This window comes from Hemiscyllium ocellatum, chromosome 6 (genome assembly GCF_020745735.1).
Source record: "Hemiscyllium ocellatum isolate sHemOce1 chromosome 6, sHemOce1.pat.X.cur, whole genome shotgun sequence".
Lineage (NCBI taxonomy): Eukaryota > Metazoa > Chordata > Chondrichthyes > Orectolobiformes > Hemiscylliidae > Hemiscyllium > Hemiscyllium ocellatum.
The window spans coordinates 80,583,965-80,603,275 of NC_083406.1; the positions used below are offsets into that span (position 1 = coordinate 80,583,965).

Consider the following 19,311-nt stretch of genomic DNA (forward strand, 5'->3'; position numbering starts at 1 on the left):
AAACCCTATTTTCACACTTTCTAATAAAGTAGTGTTGACTTCAAAGAATACTACAAACTGTATTTCCAGACCCATTCTCAAAATTGGGAAGATAAAGGGGTGTGGTTGGAAGTAGTAATGTTGGCCCAAAATTCAATGGAGCAATTTGTTTGTGCTGAAAAATCCTGCAAGTGTCAGCAGATAATGAGAAGACTAGGACATGAAAAGCAGGAGTGACAGTCTAACTCCTTCATTAATGAGATTTAAAGACACATAAAAAGAACAGAAGGAAATAGGGTTAAATTAAACAGATGATAGTAAAGAGAAGGAAAGACAGGATTACAAGTATGGAAGAGGTTCTCAAGACAAGTAGGTCAAGGAAAAAAATTCCCCACTCAGAGGACTGTGATGTTGTGTCATTCACTAATCTAGAGGCCTGTAGATCCTCACCAAGTAGATTCAATACAATATTGCACTGATACTTCGACATAAAGACATGTGGGGATTATACTGGGAAGTGGAGTTGATGTTGATGGCCTATCATCCTCTGAATTACAAATATGAGAAGACTTTGCTTTTACTCCCTTCTGAGGTACAGGGTTCCAAAGAATAAATAGCTCATATCAACAAGCTAATGGATCATAAGAGAGATATAAGAAGAACGGAATAAAAGCAATATCTGGGATAGCAGAACTCGCTGGGGTGGGGGTAAGAAAGAAAATCAGGACTCAGGTTGGAGGGCAGAATTGGGAGGGGGAAGAGGGAACGACACAGGAAGAGGAGTGAGAAGGGGAAGGAGGTGGGTGAGAGAGGAGGCCTCCCAGCTCCTAGGCCCTCTTTGTAGCCCTTTTCATGCTAACCACAGCTCCTGGATAAATCCTCTGGTTGTCAACATGCTTCCCCACAGAGTGAATGTCGATCCAATGCAATGGCAGAATGACAACCTTCTGTGCCATAAACAATCCTACATTTCTAATCTACAACTTCTAGTACAGAGATGGAGAATGCAGACAGCTTCCCAATAGAGCCATTTTGAAATCTGATGAATAATCTGATAATTAATTTGAATAATTTAAGTAATAGCAAATGATTTCTAATGTTTCTATAGTTTATGGCATTTCACAAATCTCAAACTACATGTTTAACTTAATGCATTTTAGATTTATTGTTCCAAACACAAACCTGTGGCTGATTCAATTTAAGTTGCTGTTGTTTTAACCTCTCTTCTTCCATTTGCATCTGCTTCTCCAAGTATTCTTCATAAGTTTCCTTCCTTATACCTACTCCTGGTTTAATTGGCCTATGAAAAATATTAACAAGAGCAGTTTTGTTTTAATTCCTTTAGTTTAATCACAGTTCAATAATCTTTGCCTTTGAACTGCTGTATATCAAGGCAGTATATCAATACAAAATTGTTATATATACTTTCAGAAACATTTCAATCCATCACAAAGCATACAATTGTTTTAGATTGTGTTAATAATTACAGAATATTTTGCAAATTAGGTTTTTGCCAATCATTTGTTAATGTGAGTAACTAAAGTAACCCTTTATTTGAATATATAGGCAGTTCCCCAGGTAATGGAGTCGGTTTGTAAGTTGATTTGTACTCAAATTGGAATACACTGATCACATTCTTAAGTAAAAGCTTTCACAGGTTAGATGTATATAAATCAGGAAGCCTCAGTGTTCATTATGAGAGTTCCAACCTTTCATTTACCTTTCCTCTAAAGCTGTAAAGGATAGAGGATCTTTATGATCAAGCTTTTCAGATGGAGATGGAAAGAAAGATATACTTGTACAATCTTTATTTCCTTGATGTGTGTCTGAAGGTTCATCTGAAAATGAGCATCCTGAATTTGGTTCATCCTGGACTTCGTTCTCACCTACAAAAGATTTTTGTTTTCAAAAATTAGGAACGCAGGTTTTGTAGGTACTCACATTACTAACTTTGTATCCTGTACTTCTGTTTTTTTGTGCTAACAAGGCTGAAATACAGTACTGTCAGACTTAATTTACAATATTTTGAACTACTTCATGAGGTAGTGTCATACTAGTGAGAGTGAGAGTGAGAGTGTGTCATGTCTTTTTGTGGCTAGTTGATGTCCATATATCCTATTGGCTAGTTTTCTGCCTGTTTGTCCAATGTAGTGTTTGTTACAGTTTTTGCAAGGTATTTTGTAAATGACATTAGTTGTGCTTGCTGTCTGCATAGGGTTCTTCAAGTTCATAAGCTGCTGTTTTAGTGTGTTGGCTACCATGATGCCTCTTGGCTCAGACATCTTGGCACAAAAACACATGACCCACTCTCACTAGTATCCTTACATACAGATGAGGAAGGACACTACTTCAACTGGGACAACACATCCTAGGATAAGCCGAACAGAGACACACGTGAGAATTTGAAGAAGTGTAGCACTCCAACTGAAACTCTATCAACAAACACATTGACTTGGATCCCATTTACCACCTCCTAAGTAAAAGATCAAGAGTGGATGGAATGAGCTGCCAGAGGATTATGGTGGAGGCTGGTACAATTACAACATTTAAGAGGCATTCGGATGGGTATATGGATAGGAAGGGTTTGGAGGGATATGGGCTAGATGCTGGCAGGTGGGACTAGATTGGGTTGGAATATCAGATTGGCATGGACAGGTTGGGTCTGTTTCCATGCTGTACATCTCTATGACTCTAAATGACATCACCACAGGAAATGACATCACCAACCCAAGGAAACCAAAACACAAATAAAAGCAGGCCATACCACCAGTTCTTCAGAGGCTCAAGGATGATGTTACCTAGTATGGGGACGAAATGTCTGAAAATGAACCTTCCAGCTCAGAAAGCAAGCTTACGTCGAGAACCTTAACCTGAGCTACACATTTTCTCAAAGAATTTTCACTTATAACACATCATACCTTTCAAATATCCAAAAGAATATTATGTTTCATGCAAATAAGTATAGGAGCCAATTTATGCACAAGATCCCACAAACTACAAAAACGTCATTTGTCCATTGATGATCTTGTTAGAGAAAGGAATTTTAAAAATTCATTCAGGGAATGTGGGCTTCACCGATTGATGAATGGGCAGAAATGCTGATTCATTCTCCTTGAAAAGATGATGGTGAGCTGCCTTCTTGGACCACAGCAGTCTACTTGATGTAGGTACATCCATAATGCTATTGGTGAAGAAGTTTGAGGATTTTGACCCAGCACCAAAAGGAACAACAAAATGTATTTCCAAGTCATGACAATGAGTAGCTTGGAGAGGAACTTGCATTTGCTGACATTGTCCTTCGATGTGGTAGCGGTCGAGGGTTTAGAAGCTGTCCAACAAGCCTTAATGAATTTCTGCAATTCACCTTACAAATGAAACACACATATTCTACTGTGTGTTAGAACATAGAACACAGTCCCTACAGTGTGGAAACAGGCCCTTCGGCCCAGCAAGTCCACACTGACCCTCCGAAGAGTATCCCACCCAGAACCATTCCCCTATTACTCTACATTTCACCCGACTAATGCATCTAACTTACACATCCATGAACACTATGGACAATTTAGCATGGCCAATTCTGCACATTTTCGGACTGTGGGAGGAAGCTGGAGCATCCGGAGGAAACCCACGCAGACAATGGGAGAATGTGCAAACTCCACACAGACACAGTTGCCTGAGGTTGGAATTGAACCTCAGTCCATGGCGCTGTGAGCCACTATGCCACCCCGTGTTAGTGGTGGAGGAAGTGAGTGTTTGAGAATGGGATGCCAATAAATTGGACTGCCTTGTCCTGGATGGTGGTTAACTTGTCAAATATTGATGGAGCTACTCTTACCCAGGCAAGCGAGGAGCATTCCATTATACTCCTAACTCAGGCCTTACAGACTTGCCTTGAGGAGTCAGATGGTGTGTGACTCACTATCTTCTTGGAGATGGTAATTTCCAGGAACTTGCATGTTGTAGCTGTTACATGGCACTAATTAGACAAGCTTACATATTGTCCAGGTAGTGTTTTGGACACAGAGTGCTTCAGTATGTAAGGGGTTATGGATAGTGGTGAACATTGTGCAATCATCAGAAAACATTCCCACTTCTGAACTAATTTTGGAGAGAAGGTCATTGGTGAAGCAGCTGAAACTGGTTTGGCCTACAGCATGAGAGCGCGTGAGAGCACATGAGACCAGACCACACAAAACATCTTGTTCTCCCCATTAGTATCAGCATTTCAAAGGGACCATTCCCTTCATGAATACTCTGGTCCACTCCTCCATTGTCCCTAACACATCCATTACTCCACCATGGGGATTTGCCTACAAATCATAGAAGGTATACACCTACAGATTCACCTCTTCCCTCCTCACTATCAATGGCCCCAATCAGCTTACATAGGAAGCAGCATTTTACTTGTACTTCTTTCAATTTTGTCTACTGTAATTGCTGGCCAACAGTCTCCTTCAGATCAAATGTGGATCAGGTGACCATATTGTGGAACACCTCTACTCCAGCTGTAGGAATGACCCCAACCTTATCATTGCTTGTTGTTTTAATAAGTCACGTTGCTTCCAGACTAATATTTCCATGACCATCTAAAGTGCTCCAAAGAAGCTCAACACTAGCTAGCTGGACCAGAACTGTTCAGACACTTTTCAGCTTCTAGGATTCAATACTGAGGAGCACAACTTTAGAATTTGACCTCAATACTCAATTTTTCTACCATCTACATCCTTCCCAGAAGTGTAGTACTTGTAGTGTTTTGGTTTTGCTATTAGCAGAGCAGAACCATTTTCTCCTTTTCACGTGAACGTGTACACTTGTTTTACATATATCTTTACTAACATTACCACTACTTTGTCCTTTGGTCCCAGCATCCTCAGTGTGTTCCACTACTACCTCCACCCCATCTAGCAACTGCATGGGAAAAAAAGTCACAATTTTTTGGTTCCTTTCAGTTCTGAAGAGAGATGGCACGCTGGTTCAGTGATTACCACTGCTGTCTCACAGCACCAGGGTCCCAGGTTCGATTCCTGCCTTGGGTGACTATCTGTGTGGAGTTTGCACATTCTCCCAGTGTCTGCGTGGGTTTCCTCAGGGTGGTCCGGTTTCCTCCCACAGTCCAAAGATGTGCAGGTTAGGTGAATTGGCCATGCTAAATTGCCCAATGTGTTAGCTGAATTAGAGGGAACTGGGTCTGGGTGGGTTACTCTTCGGAGGGTCGGTGTGGACTTGTTGGCTGAAGGGCCCGTTTCCACACTGTAAGGAATCTAATCTAATCATACCAGATTTGAAACATTAACTGTTTCTCACTTCACAGAAGCTGCCCAATCTGCTGAGTGTCTCCAGCATTTTGTTTTTATTCCCAATGCATTACCTGGGTTTCTGGGTTACTAGGAGAAAGGGAGGACTGCAGATGCTGGAGATCAGAGCTGAAAATGTGTTGCTGGAAAAGTGCAGCAGGTCAGGCAGCATCCAAGGAGCAGGAAAATTGACGTTTCAGGCATGAGCCCTTCTTCAGGAAACCCTTCTTCGTTTCTGGGTTACTAGCACAGTAAGATTATCTAATTTTGGTGTTGCATGAATTGTTTTATCGATCTACAGATTAAGTTTTGAATTCTGTTGGTCATGTCTGAAATTGATAAATGTAAGGAAGCTGGTTTAATGTCACTGAGAGGCATTTTCCTAAGGAGCTATCATTGTTTCCCTGCTGTTGGGCAAGGAACCAGCAAAACTCTGCACTTTTTCTAAATAATGCAATACCGTTGTGTAACTCTGATTCTGGTCATCAACTGCGTCACAGCCCCGAGTACTGAACAAAAGTGGTCAGTTTAGATTATATACTTAAATAATTTTGTAATCTGCAGTCTTCTGAATCAGATGTGTGAACAAACAGCTGAACAAAACTGACACTTGGAAAGGTTGTTCTTTGGTAACATCTATTTTCAGTCTATTAACATTCAATGCAACAATAGTTTCAATACTATTTGAAAATATATATATAGCACAGCTATTTCTCACATCTGTATAAATATTCCAAAGTGAAATTTTATTGCAAGTTATTGCTTTATTTGCTTACCCTCAAGAACATCACTCTCTTGCTTAGTATGCTCTGGGCTTTGCTCGACAGCTTTAACGGGATGTTGTTCTTCCATATTTTGCAATTTACTTGACGTTCCTGGAAAAGAGAATGGAGGATGGAAGATTTAAAAATTCAAAGACAAAAGCACCTTTCTCAACGGTAATAACTTGACAAAAGTTACACTTGTAACTATCTTTTCTAAAATAATAACAAATGACACCTAGCTGCACAGAATAAGACAGACACTAAAGAAGCTGCATTATACATGTTATTTCACAGTTTATTTCAGCTGTACATTTTCTATTATTGCAAACAGCTGAACAAAACTGATAATTGGAAATATCGTTCTTTGGCAATATCTATTTTCATCTGGGACACTCAGTGACATTAAGCCAGTCTTCCTTACATTTATTAATTCCAGACATGACCAGCCGAATTCAAAACTTAACCTGTGGATTGATAAAACAAGTGACACTACACCATAACTGGATAATCTCAAACATTTGTGTTTAACAAATTTGATAAAGGTCTCTCTAAGGCTTCAGTTCCATTTCAATTCATCCAAAGGCTGAGCCTTCCACAATGAGAGCTCAATCACATACTGCTGACAAATGTGGAGTTCAGCATCAGAACCAATTGCAGCATATAAATCATTTTACCATGTTTACACCAACTTGCAGAAGCTGAAGTACTTGGTATCTACAGTGCTGACCTAGTGGACCTATTCCACAGGATAGATAAAATTCCAATACTACAACATTTGACACAGAGAGACTTTCAAAATCTACTTTCAGTGTATATTCTACTAAAGTCTCCATTGTGAGGTATTATTCTAACATTCCAAGTTTCAACCATGCTTACAATAAAGTCAAGAGATCTGGAATCAATTTAAGGGGAGGTGATGGCCTAGAGATATTACCACTAGACAGTTAATCCAGAATCTGAGGACACAGGTTCAAATCCTGCCATGGCAGATAGTGGAATTTAATTATAATATATTTTTTAAAAATTGGAATTAGGAATTTAAAGATGACAGTGAAGCAACCGATTTTGGAAAGTCCGATCTAATTCGTTAATGCCCACGAGGGAAGAAAACTACTGCCCTTATCTGGTCTGGTGTACATGTGATTCCAGACCCACAGCTATGTGGTTGACTCTTAACTGCCCTCTAGCAGTTAGGGGCGGACAATAAATGCTAGCTTAGCCAGTGATGCCTGCATCCTGTGAACCAATGAAAAGTGAACAAAGTGGAGTAGGAATGATGGCAATTGGCCATTATGCTCAGGATCTTGTTCAAAACTTAGCCAATGCCTTGAGCAGTCAATTTGCCTGTTTTAAAAACCTAAAGAAGTTTGGCAGCTAACTTTATCATGGCAGCGAATCTACCAATCAGCATATTCATCTCATACAGTAGAAATGTTTTTCTCCTTTTACTGTGATATTTTTTGTGAATTGTCCTGATGAATGCAAGATAAAAAGTTTTAACAAAATTGGCATTTTCAGCAAAATTACAATTCAGTATTATTAAATAAATTGCTGATGTTTATGGCACAGGTATAAGATGATGGCTTTTAAAGACAAGAACATGCAAACAGGTTATTGAAGGTGTCTAGTTCTTCTCATTCTACTTGTTCCTCCCAAAGTTGTGCATTTATAATTGAATCCTAGATTACTTTTAGTAAGTGGAGATGCCAACAATATTAAGGTAATACATTGTAATCTCCAACTCAGAACTAAGCCCTGGTGTTAGCAATTTCTCCACATCTAATGATTCATGGGGCAAAGCATGTGCTTATCCCTGTTCCTGTAGTTTTTCCTGCATCAGGTCACCATCCAAACATGACTAGCCAGGCGAGGTCTCACTCTTACCAACCACCATGGGTGTGTCAGAATGATTTACTGGTTGGTAACTAATACTTGACCATGTTACGAACACATATTCCACAAACATCAAGTTGTGGAGTGGAGTCGAATGTGAGCCTTCGGGTTGAGGGGCAGGGACACTACCAACTGTGCAACAAGATAGTCTCCAAAGTCTTATCAGAATTAAAACGTATAACTTTAATCTATAAATAAAGACTGCTAGAAGAGTAAAATAGGTTGATGGATTTAACCAAAGTCAGAAAATAAAAGAGGAATTCCAGATGAAAATCACTGAATGGGCTAATTATTTGGCAATACTACAAAAATAACATACTACATTGATGTCAATTTTGTATAAGCATAATAAATTACCAAGTAGCAATTTTACAATTGGAAAACACTTGCATTGATCTGTTTTATACACAAAGCTGAAAAGAAATTATGCAACATAATTAATAAATCTATGCATAATAAAAATCTCAGGTTAGTAAACAACCTCTGTATACATCCCCTAATATCCTATTATCATTTCTTTGCACCTACTTTTTCCTTTGTAAATTGCTATAGTTAATTATGTTTGAATCTCGCCTTGTTATCTTGCATATATGCCATCTGGTCACAGATTAAACATAATTCTAATCTATGAACAGCTTCACATTTTTCCTTCTCAGAGTTTTAGGTTTTCATTTGTTTTTACAGATCAATTTTTCCTCAGAATTGCTGAAAAAGAGATATGTTTAAGAGGCTTCTTCTCTAACTTTCATCAGGATAGATGCAAGAACACAAACTTTCAAAGGAAGTAACAATTTCTGCTGCATGACAAAAATATGCTTTTCAATTTGAAAGTTGACACTGATATGTTGAGTTGCTGTCATTAAATATTTGCCAGAGAACTACTGTTCCCCATGCTTTTTCTAAAGTTTGCTCATGGGATATGGTGTGTCGCTGGTTGAGCCAATATTTATTGCCCATTCCTAGTTGCCCTTGAGAAAGTTGAACTGAGGTGCCTTTTCAGACTGCTACAGTCCTTGTCGTATAGGTAAACCCACAATATCACGAGGAAAGGAATTCAAGACTTTGAAAAAGTGAGACTGAAGGAACAGCAATATATTTACAAGTCAGAAAGGTGAGCAGCTTGAAGAAGAACTTGCAGTTGGTGTTCTCATGTGTCTGCTGTCCTTGTCCTTCTAGATGGATGTGGCTGGATTGCAGAGCTTGGATCGACTTAGTTGTGGAATTGCTTCACTCTGCTATCACTTGCTGCTTACATTGTTTGACACACAAGGAACCCTGTTGTGTAACTTCACCAGGCTGACACCTCAACAGAAATGCATGGATGTACCTTTGTCCTGTGAGGACAGGTCCATGCTTAAGGATATGTTGCTTTAAACAAGAATAAGCAAACCACATTGCAAGTCTGACTGATAATCTTATGTTGTTTAGAACATAATTCTTAGCTCACTGACTCCTCTACATTTGCTGTCCAATTTCAGAATCACATCTAATGATAGACATTATAACTTGAGGTTTGCAAGCATGGGCTAGGGCATAAGATCAGTAACTTGCCTATTGTGAATAGATGATGAGAAGTGTCATTCAATATGATCTCTAGCTGTTAGAATGTGCAGCTTGGGTATCTAGCATCACAGAAACAAGGGATTTCAGATATATTCCCAATTCGTATAGAGGAAGAATGTCTTTTTTGGCTTAATGGCAGCATCCTGCTTGCATCATGCACATAGTTAGTGATTGAAGTGGCTTGCTTCACTTTCAGAAACACTTTTTTCTTTTAGATTTTTGTACTTTAAACTTCTGCACAGTCTTCCACCTTATAGCCTAATCTGGCCACCAAGATTCTAAATTCTGCAGCTTTTTTAAAAAGAAATAAGGCAGGGTAGGTGACTGAGGTGTCACTGGGGGAACACTTTGGGGCCAACGACCGTAATTCTATTAGATTTAAAATAGGGATAGAAAGGATAGACCAGTTCTAAAAGTTGAAGTTCTAAATTGGAGAAAATATTAGGCAAGAATTGACGGTATTAGACAAGAATTTTCAAAAGCTGATTGGGGGCAGATGTTCGCAGGTAAAGAGACAACTGGAAAATGGGTAGCCTTTAGAAATGAGATAACGAGAATCCAGAGAAAGTATATTCCTGTTAGGGTGTAAGGAAAGGTTGGTAGGTATAGGGAATGCTGGAAAGCATATGTCAGGTATAGAAGAGTATAAAGGAAGTAGGAGTACACTTAAGATGGAAATCAGGAGGACAAAAAGGGGGCATGAGACAGCTTTGGCAAACAGAATTAAGGAGAATCCAAAGGGTTTTTACAAATACATTAAGAGCAAAAGGGTAACTGGGGAGAGAATATGGCCCCTGAAAGATCAGCAAGGTGGCCTTTGTGTGGAGCCACAGAAAATGGGGGAAGATACTAAACGAATATTTTGCATCAGTATTTACTGTGGGAAAGGATACGAAAGGTATAGAATATAGGGAAATAGACAGTGACACCTTGAAAAAATGCCCATATTACAGAGAAGGGCGGGCTGGATGTCTTCAAACGCATAAAGGTGGATAAATCCCCAGAACCTGATCAGGTGTACCCGAGTACTCTGTGGGAAGCTACAGAAGCAATTACTGGGCCTCTTGCTGAGATATTTGTATCATCGATAGTCACAGGTGAGGTGCCAGAAGACTGGAGGTTGATTAACATGGTGTCACTGTTTAAGAAGGGTAGTAAGGATGAGCCAGGGAACTATAGACCAGTGAACCTGACGTCGGTGGTGGGCAAGTTGTTGGAGGGAATCCTGAGGGACAGGATGTACATGTACTTGGAAAGGCAAGGACCGATTAGGGATGGTCAACATAGCTTTGTGCAAGAGAAATCATGTCTCACAAATTTGATTGAGTTTTTTGAAGAAGAGGATTTATGGAGGGCAGAATGGTAGATGTGATCTATATGGACTTCAGTAAGGCGTTCGACAAGGTTTCCCATGCGAGATTGATTAGCAAGGTTAAATCTCACAGAATATAGGGAGAACTAGCCATTTGGATACAGAACTGGCTCAAAGGTAGAAGACAGAAGGTGGTGATGGAGGGTTGTTTTTCAGACTGGAGGCCTGTGCCACAAGGATCGATGCTGGGTCCTCTACCTTTTGTCATTTACATAAGTGATTTGGATGTGAGCATAAGGGGTACAGTTAGTAAGTTTGCAGGTGTAGTGGACAGCAAAGAAGGTTACCTCAGATTACAATTGGATCTTGATCAGATGGGCCAATGGGCTGAGAAGTGGCAGATGGAATATAATTTAGATAAATAGGAGGTGCTGCATTTTGGGAAAGCAAATCTTAGCAAGAATTATACACTTAATGGTAAGATCCTAGGGAGTATTGCTGAACAAAGAGACCTTGGAGTGCAGGTTCAGGGCTCCCTGAAAGTGGAGTCACAGGTAGATAGGAGAGTGAAGAAGGCGTTTATTGGTCAGCGTATTGAGTACAGGAGTTGGGAGGTCAAGTTGCGGATGTACAGAACATTGGTTAGGCCACTGTTGGAATACTGCATGCAATCCTGGTCTCCTTATCGAAAAGATACCAGAGGAAGTGGTGGAGGTTGGTACAATTGCAACATTTAAGAGGCATTTGGATGGGTATACGAATAGGAAGGGTTTGGAGGGATTTGGGCCGGGTGTTGGCAGATGGGACTAGATTGGGTTGGATATCTGGTCGGCGTGGATGGGATGGACCAAAGGGTCTGCTTCAATACTGTAGCTCTCTATGACTCTATGAATGACCTTCTTTCCTTTTCCTTCCATTGATACTGCACATTAACACCATGAAATACCTTTCACTGCAGATTTTTACATGAAACAGTTCTAGTGACTATTTTCTCACCCTAATGCCCAGGGCTAGATGACACAGTGGCACAGCTGTCTTATGGCATTACTAGGTCTAGTATAGGATATTCCTCAAGATCAAACCAGGTAAAATGGATTACATTGCATTCAATCAGATCACAAAGCCCAGGTTATACTCAATCAAATAGTTCAGGGTTAAATCAGGGCCTCAGTATAAACATTTCACCCATATTATGGTTATGCCTGTAAATGCTATATTGGAGCATCAACTTAGAAAATCTAAGTTCAAAATTACTAAACAGCAAGATTTGTAGATGAGCAAGTCGTCAAAAACTTTCTATAACATTAATCGGTATGTTTTCCTTTATTGACCTATTATCAAAGTATTGAGTACAGGAGTTGGGAGGTCATGTTGCAGCTGTACAGGACATTGGTTAGGCCACTGTTAGACTATTGCATGCAATTCTGGTCTCCTTCCCATCGGAAAGATGTTGCGAAACTTGAAAGGGTTCAGAAGAGATTTACAAGGATGTTTCCAGGGTTGGAGAATTTGAGCTACAGGGAGATGCTGAACAGGCTGGGGTTGTTTTCCCTGGAGCGTCAGAGGCTGAGGGGTGACCTTATAGAGGTTTACAAATTATGAGGGGCATGGATAGGATAAATAGACAGAGTCATTTCCCTGGGGTCAGCGAGTCCAGAACTAGAGGGCATAGGTTTAGGGTGAGAGGGGAAAGATATAAAAGAAACCTAAGAGTCAACTTTTTCACGCAGAGTGTGGTACGTGTATGGAATGAGCTGCCAAAGGAAGTGGTGGAGGCTGGTACAATTGCAACATTTAAGAGGCATTTGGATAGGTATATGAATAGGAAGGGTTTGAAGGGATATGGGTCGGGTGCTGGCAGGTGGGACTAGATTGGGTTGGGATATCTGGTCGGCATGGACAGGTTGGGCTGAAGGGCCTGTTTCCAGAATGTACGTCTCTATGACTCTTATGACTGTATGAAGAAGACAAGGACTGCTGATTCAGCAAAATATTGGTACAAATAACAAATGTTTGTTCAAATTCATGAAATTTTAAAACAATAAATGACAAATTTTAAAAATAATAAATAAGACTAACACCAAACAAAATAAAATTCATTGACTCCCACATCAACCAAGTGAGTATCAATCTTCAGAAGAAAAAAAGGCTGTCTGACATCTGGGGGGGGAAAAAAAGACTGACCAGACTTCAGAGAACATTTTTATTGTATCCTGCACTACTGGTTAGAATGGTTTGATATGGGTACAATGTGAAATGCTATTTGACAGTGCTTGTAATCTAGCAGCACCAGAATTAACAGACATGATGCAAAAATCTAATATACTTATGATGATCCAGCAGATGAATGCCAGAAACCATACTCATTATTCTGTGCAATGTAATTATTTATTGTAAGGTGTTGAACAGTAAGGTTAACAGTATGACAATTTTTAAAAAATTTGTTGCATTAGTGCAACAATACTGGCATGGACACGAAGAGCTAAATGACTACCCACATTGTAATCATTTGCTTTGAATTACTTTTCACTTACTAACTATATGCATAAATTTAGAGAGTGTCGTTTTCAGTCTCTACTTTAGCACACAGTGGCTTGTGAATTTTATTGCCCATTATTTCAAATAATGCTTGGAAGTTAGTTTTCTCTGTGCAGTCATATATATTTATTAATTGCAAATTCCAGAATGTTACAAAAAGATTGAGAACCAATAAAATCAATGATAAATTATGTTCAAATACACATTTTCAGTAATAGAATGGCATGCTATCGACCAAAAAAAACTTCTTAATATGCAAACTTGTTTACCCGCAATTCCTTGTTGTGTACCAATAAGACCAAGTAGTGTCTGTTGCTCATGCACCAGTCGCTGAAGCTGCTCCTGATGTTGCTTCTTTAGTTGCTCTTGTCTTTCCTGTTGCCATTCTCTTAACTACAAAAGGGATTATATGATTAATGGAGATCATAAGGACTGCAGATGCTGGAAGCCAGAGTCGATAAAGTGTGGAGCTGGAAAGGCACAGCAGGTCAGGTAGTGTGGGGAGCAGGAAAGTCTACGTTTTGGGTCAGGACTGGTCCAGACCAAGCGCTTGGACCTAAAATGTCGACATTCCCGCTCCTCTGATGCTGCCTGACCTGCTGTGCCTTTCCAGCTCCATACTAATGCCCAATCATCCTAGTTAAATATATTAAAAGCTACAAAGTCGTTTTTAAGATAAAGACTTCAAACATTGATTGTTGACAAACTTAAGCAAGGAAGACTTGAGGTAGATGGTCTATCACAAATGTATGAAATCACCAAGTTGAACCATAAGGGATTAGTGCAAGTTAAAAGGAACAAAAAAAATTCTTAAAAAGACAATAAAACTACCTATTGAAGACAAATATTTTTTGTGGTTGACTATTGATGATATTTGTTAACTAACAATAACAAAAACTTATGTCATGGATAATCTTTATTCCTCTCCTTGTACACAGAAGCTGACTAAAAAGAGGAAATTGAGAGTTTTTTTGCTTTAAGAATTAGAACATTAGAATTGTAAGTGGCCTCCTTCTGCGGTGTATAATACCATGATTCCATTGAATATCTTGTGTTTGTTTTTTTTTGCTGTGACAAGTTGTTTCAATAACTAGAGTTCATATTTTCACTGTGGAAGTGTACACTTTGATGATCACTAAATAGGATTGCAAATCCAAAGAACCTTACAGCAATATTTTTGAAGTGTAATTACTGTATAATATGGGAAACGTGATAGCCAATTTTCAGATATCCATGACAAAAAAAATCTTGTAGCCTGCTCTGGTGATACTGATTGAGGAATACATAGTGACTTGGACACTTGCGAGAATTCCCATGCCATTTTCCAATAGATGCACAAAACCTTTTACTCCAACCCAGACAGATAGGGACAGACGACATAACGTCAATTAAGATAAAGATGAGCAGTAATTATTTTCTTTTAGAAGGCAGTGTATCTGTGTAATTCTTTACTGTAGGGGCCTGTCGTTAAGTATATTCAGGGCAAAGACAGATAGATTTTTAATCAATAAGGGAATCAAAAGTTATGCGTAAAGGCAGGAAAGTGGAGTTGAGGATTATCAGATCGGCCATGATCTCAATGCTGGAGCAGACTTGAAAAGCTGTATAACTTTCGGTTCTATATCTTAAACCATCTTTAAAAAAATGCTGCACTGTCAAAGGTCTTGAATAAGACAATGTCTCAAGATAGCTGAAAATGTGTTGCTGGTCAAAGCACAGCAGGCCAGGCAGCATCTCAGGAATAGGGAATTCGACGTTTCGAGCATAAGCCCTTCATCAGGAATGAGAGAGAGTAGCCAAGCAGGCTAAGATAAAAGGTAGGGAGGAGGGACTTGGGGGAGGGGCGATGAAGGTGGGACAGGTGGAAGGAGGTCAAGGTGAGGGTGATAGGCCGGAGTGGGGTGGGGGTGGAGAGGTCAGGAAGGAGATTGCAGGTTAGGAGGGCGGTGCTGAGTTGAGGGAACCAACTGAGACAAGGTGGGGGGAGGGGAAATGAGGAAACTGGAGAAATCTGAATTCATACCTTGTGGTTGGAGGGTTCCCAGGCGGAAGATGAGGCGCTCCTCCTCCAGCCGTCGTGTTGTTATGTTCTGCCGGTGGAGGAGTCCAAGGACCTGCATGTCCTCGGTGGAGTGGGAGGGAGAGTTAAAGCGTTGAGCCACGGGGTGGTTGGGTTGGTTGGTCCGGGCGGCGCAGAGGTGTTCTCTGAAGCGTTCCGCAAGTAAGCGGCCTGTCTCCCCAATATAGAGGAGGCCACATCGGGTGCAGCGGATGCAATACATGATGTGTGTGGAGGTACAGGTGAACTTGTGGCGGATATGGAAGGATCCCTTGGGGCCTTGGAGGGAAGCGAGTGTGGAGGTGTGGGCGCAAGTTTTACATTTCCTGTGGTCGCAGGGGAAAGTGCCGGGGGTGGAGGTTGGGTTGGTGGGGGGTGTGGATCTGACGAGGGAGTCACAAAGGGAGTGGTCCTTGCGGAACGCTGATAGGGGAGAGGAGGGAAATATATCCTTGGTGGTGGGGTCCGTTTGGAGGTGGCGGAAATGACGGCGGATGATACGTTGTATGCGGAGGTTGGTGGGGTGGTAGGTGAGAACCAGTGGGGTTCTGTCTTGGTGGCGGTTGGAGGAGCGGGGCTCAAGGGCGGAGGAGCGGGAAGTGGAGGAGATGCGGTGGAGGGCATCGTCGATCACGTCTGGGGGGAATCTGCGGTCCTTGAAGAAGGAGGCCATCTGGGCTGTGCGGTGTTGGAACTGGTCCTGGGAGCAGATGCGGCGGAGACGAAGGAACTATCAGCGTTCCGCAAGGACCACTCCCTTTGTGACTCCCTCGTCAGAGTTTGCAGAAACTTTGGATTTTCGTTATTATCATCTAACATATCCGCTGTGTAAAATGTGCAAGAGGAATGAAACAAATCTTTATGGTACAGACCTGTTCAAGTTTTTGCATGACAGCATTATTGCAGATGATCTTCTCTTCAGTATGCTTCATTGCTTCATTGTACTGTAATAATGAGCCACATTGGGATGAAGAAGTGCACTGCATTACATTTGAATGAAGACCTGAAATCAACGAACTATTGACATCAAAAGCAGTTTGTATCGTTCCATTTGGCATGTCTACATTCAAAAGAGGTTCATCATGAAGAGAATCTATGCTGATGCAACTGCTGTTGTTTGAGAACTGAAGTGGAACAAACTGTGTACTGAATGAGTCGTTTACACTTCTACATTCCGGAGTTGAGTCAGTACTATTAAAACAAAACGGAGCATTCAATATTACCCCTGCACGAGCAACATCCGTTGTCCATTCAGTCAAGAAATGCTGTCCTTGGTTGTTAATCACTGCAGACATATTCAAATTTTCCATCAAACCGTTTTGATCATACGAAAAGCATAAATTGTTGATTTGGTATCCCAAGCATTTCACAATTCTGCAAAAAATAATTTATCCACAAAAATTAGAAAAGTTACTTCTCTTAAAATTCAGAATTAGATTAAAATATAGACGAAATACCTCTAAGAGTTTTGTATTTCTCTAGAAAGTAGCTCAGTCATAAAAATTATATCCTCGTTTAGGTTGGTTTTATGAAGAATAGCAACATTATCGGTGTGTTTTTTTTCCCTTATCTCTGCTCCATACTTAGCTAGCTAACACGGGATGAAGGCTAGCCCCTGAAGGATCAGGGAGACTGATTGTGATAAATAGATGTTAGGACATTATGATTCCAATAGTGTCTTTAAAGTAAAAATCGGTGGATGGACAGAATCACATGAAATTCTACAAGGTCGACCTGACTACAAGCCCATGTGGTTTTGTTGCCATGGACCCCAGCAGATCCAGGTTAAGAATGATTAAATAGAAGAGTGTGGTTCTGGAAGTCTCTCTTTCTCCGAAGACTGATTGAGATCAGGATGCAAAATGTGTATATCTGAAGGCAGGAGCAAATGGGCTAACTGTGATTAGACTTTGAATCTCCAGGTTTTGGCAGACACAGTTGGTGCTGCTTTCAGTTTATTATAGTAAAAGTTTGAAAAAAAAATTATATTTCCTAACAAACTTTCAAGTCAGTCACTGGGAATTCAAATAGCTTTACGAATGCTTCTTTGGCGATAAGAATTGCAACAAATTGTAAAAATCCAAATAGAGTCATACAGCATGGGAACAGATCCTTCGTTCCAACTCATCCATGCTGACCAGACAGCCTAATCGGACCTGATCTCATTTGCCAGCATCTTGCACATATCTCTCTAAACCTTTCCAATTCACATCCCCATCCAGATGCCTTTTAAATATTCTAATTGTATCTATCTCCGCCACTTCCTCTGGAGCTTTGCAGTCCACCATGCTCTGGGTTGACCAAAGTGCATTAAGGGAGGAATCCCAGGGTTTTGGCCTGGTGAAAGTGAAGGAATGCCAATCCAAGTCAGGATGGTGAGTGGCTTGGAGGGGAACTTGTAGTAGGTGATTGTGTTCCCAAGTACCTTGTTCTTCTAATGGTCTGGAAGTGGTTGTGAGCTTAGAAGGTGCTGTCTAAGGAACTTTGGTGAATTTCTGCAGTGCAACCTGTAATGGCACACACTGCTGCTACTGAGCTGAAGAAGGAGTGATTGCTTGTGGAAATGCCAATCAAGCTGGGGCGGGGATATTTCATCACTCTCCTGACTTGTATCTTCTAGATATTGGGCAGGCTTTGGGGAGTCCTGAGGTGAGTTACTCGCTACAGTATTCCTACCCTCTGACCTTCTCTTGTAGCCACTGTGTTTATGTGGTGAGGCCAGTCAAGTTCTTGGTTAATGGTAGCCTTAAGGGTGTTGATAGTAAGGGAAATCACTGATGGTAACACCATGGAATGTCAAGGGGCAGGGATCAGTTTGTCTCTTATTGGTGACGGTCATTGGCATCACACAAATGTCAGACAATGTTACTTGCCAATTGTCCACCCAAGCCTGGTTATTGTCCAGATCTTGTTGCATTTGAAAATTGGCTGCTTTAGTATCTGAGAAATTGTGAATGGTGCTCAACACTGTGCAATCATCAGTGAACATGCCCAATTCTAACTTTATGGTGAAGGAACGGTTGTTGTTGAAGCAGCTGAAGGTGGTTTGGTCGAGGACATTACCCTGAAGAACTCATGCAGACTTGACTTCCAATAACCAAAGCTGAAAATGTGTTGCTGGTTAAAGCACAGCAGGTTAGGCAGCATCCAAGGAACAGGAAATTCGACGTTTCGGGCCAGAGCCCTTCATCCGGATGAAGGGCTCTGGCCCGAAACGTCGAATTTCCTGTTCCTTGGATGCTGCCTAACCTGCTGTGCTTTAACCAGCAACACATTTTCAGCTCTGATCTCCAGCATCTGCAGACCTCACTTTTTATTCCAATAACCAAAACCATCTTCCTGTGTGCCAGATCTGAATCTAACCAGTGGAGGGTTTGGCCCTAGTATCCAATGATTCCAGTTTTGTGAAGTCTCCTGGATGCCTCAATCAGTTGAATGCGGCCTGGATGTCAAGAGCTGTCACTCTCTCCTCACCTCTGGAATTCAGCTCTTTTTTCAGGTTGAACCAAGGCTGCAATGAGGTCAGGAGCTGAATGAGCCTTGCAGAACCCAAACTGAGCTTCACTTAGTAGTGCTGCTTGACAACACTGTTGATGACGCCCTCAAATCAACTTTACTGATGATTGAGAACAGACGAATGGGTCAGTAACTGGCAGGGTTGAATTTGTTCCTTCTTTAGGAGTTCAGAGCATACCTGGGCAATTTAGCTCATTGTCAGGTAGATGCCAGTATTATAAATATACTGGAAGAGCTTAGCTAGCGTTTCTGGAACAGGGGTCTTGTGTCCAATTGCCAGAATGTTGTCAGGGACATTAGTTTTTGCAGTATATCCTGTGCATTCATGTGCTTCTTGTGTTTCTTGATATCACGTTGAGTGAATCGAATTGGCTGAAGACTGGCGTATGTAAT

At 40.8% G+C, this 19,311-nt stretch overlaps 1 protein-coding gene across 1 annotated transcript in view; it reads right to left on the bottom strand.

Moving 5' to 3' along the window:
* LOC132816773 (centromere protein J-like) overlaps positions 1 to 19,311 on the bottom strand; it is a 95,452-nt gene that overhangs the window by 57,460 nt on the left and 18,681 nt on the right. Inside the window, exons 2-6 of the mRNA XM_060826705.1 lie at positions 16,275 to 16,776; positions 13,613 to 13,736; positions 6,050 to 6,148; positions 1,700 to 1,865; positions 1,162 to 1,279 (exon numbers count right to left, since the gene is read on the bottom strand). Coding sequence (XP_060682688.1) covers positions 1,162 to 1,279; positions 1,700 to 1,865; positions 6,050 to 6,148; positions 13,613 to 13,736; positions 16,275 to 16,712 — 945 coding nt within the window. The 5' untranslated portion in view covers positions 16,713 to 16,776. The remainder of the gene's footprint in view (positions 1 to 1,161; positions 1,280 to 1,699; positions 1,866 to 6,049; positions 6,149 to 13,612; positions 13,737 to 16,274; positions 16,777 to 19,311) is intronic.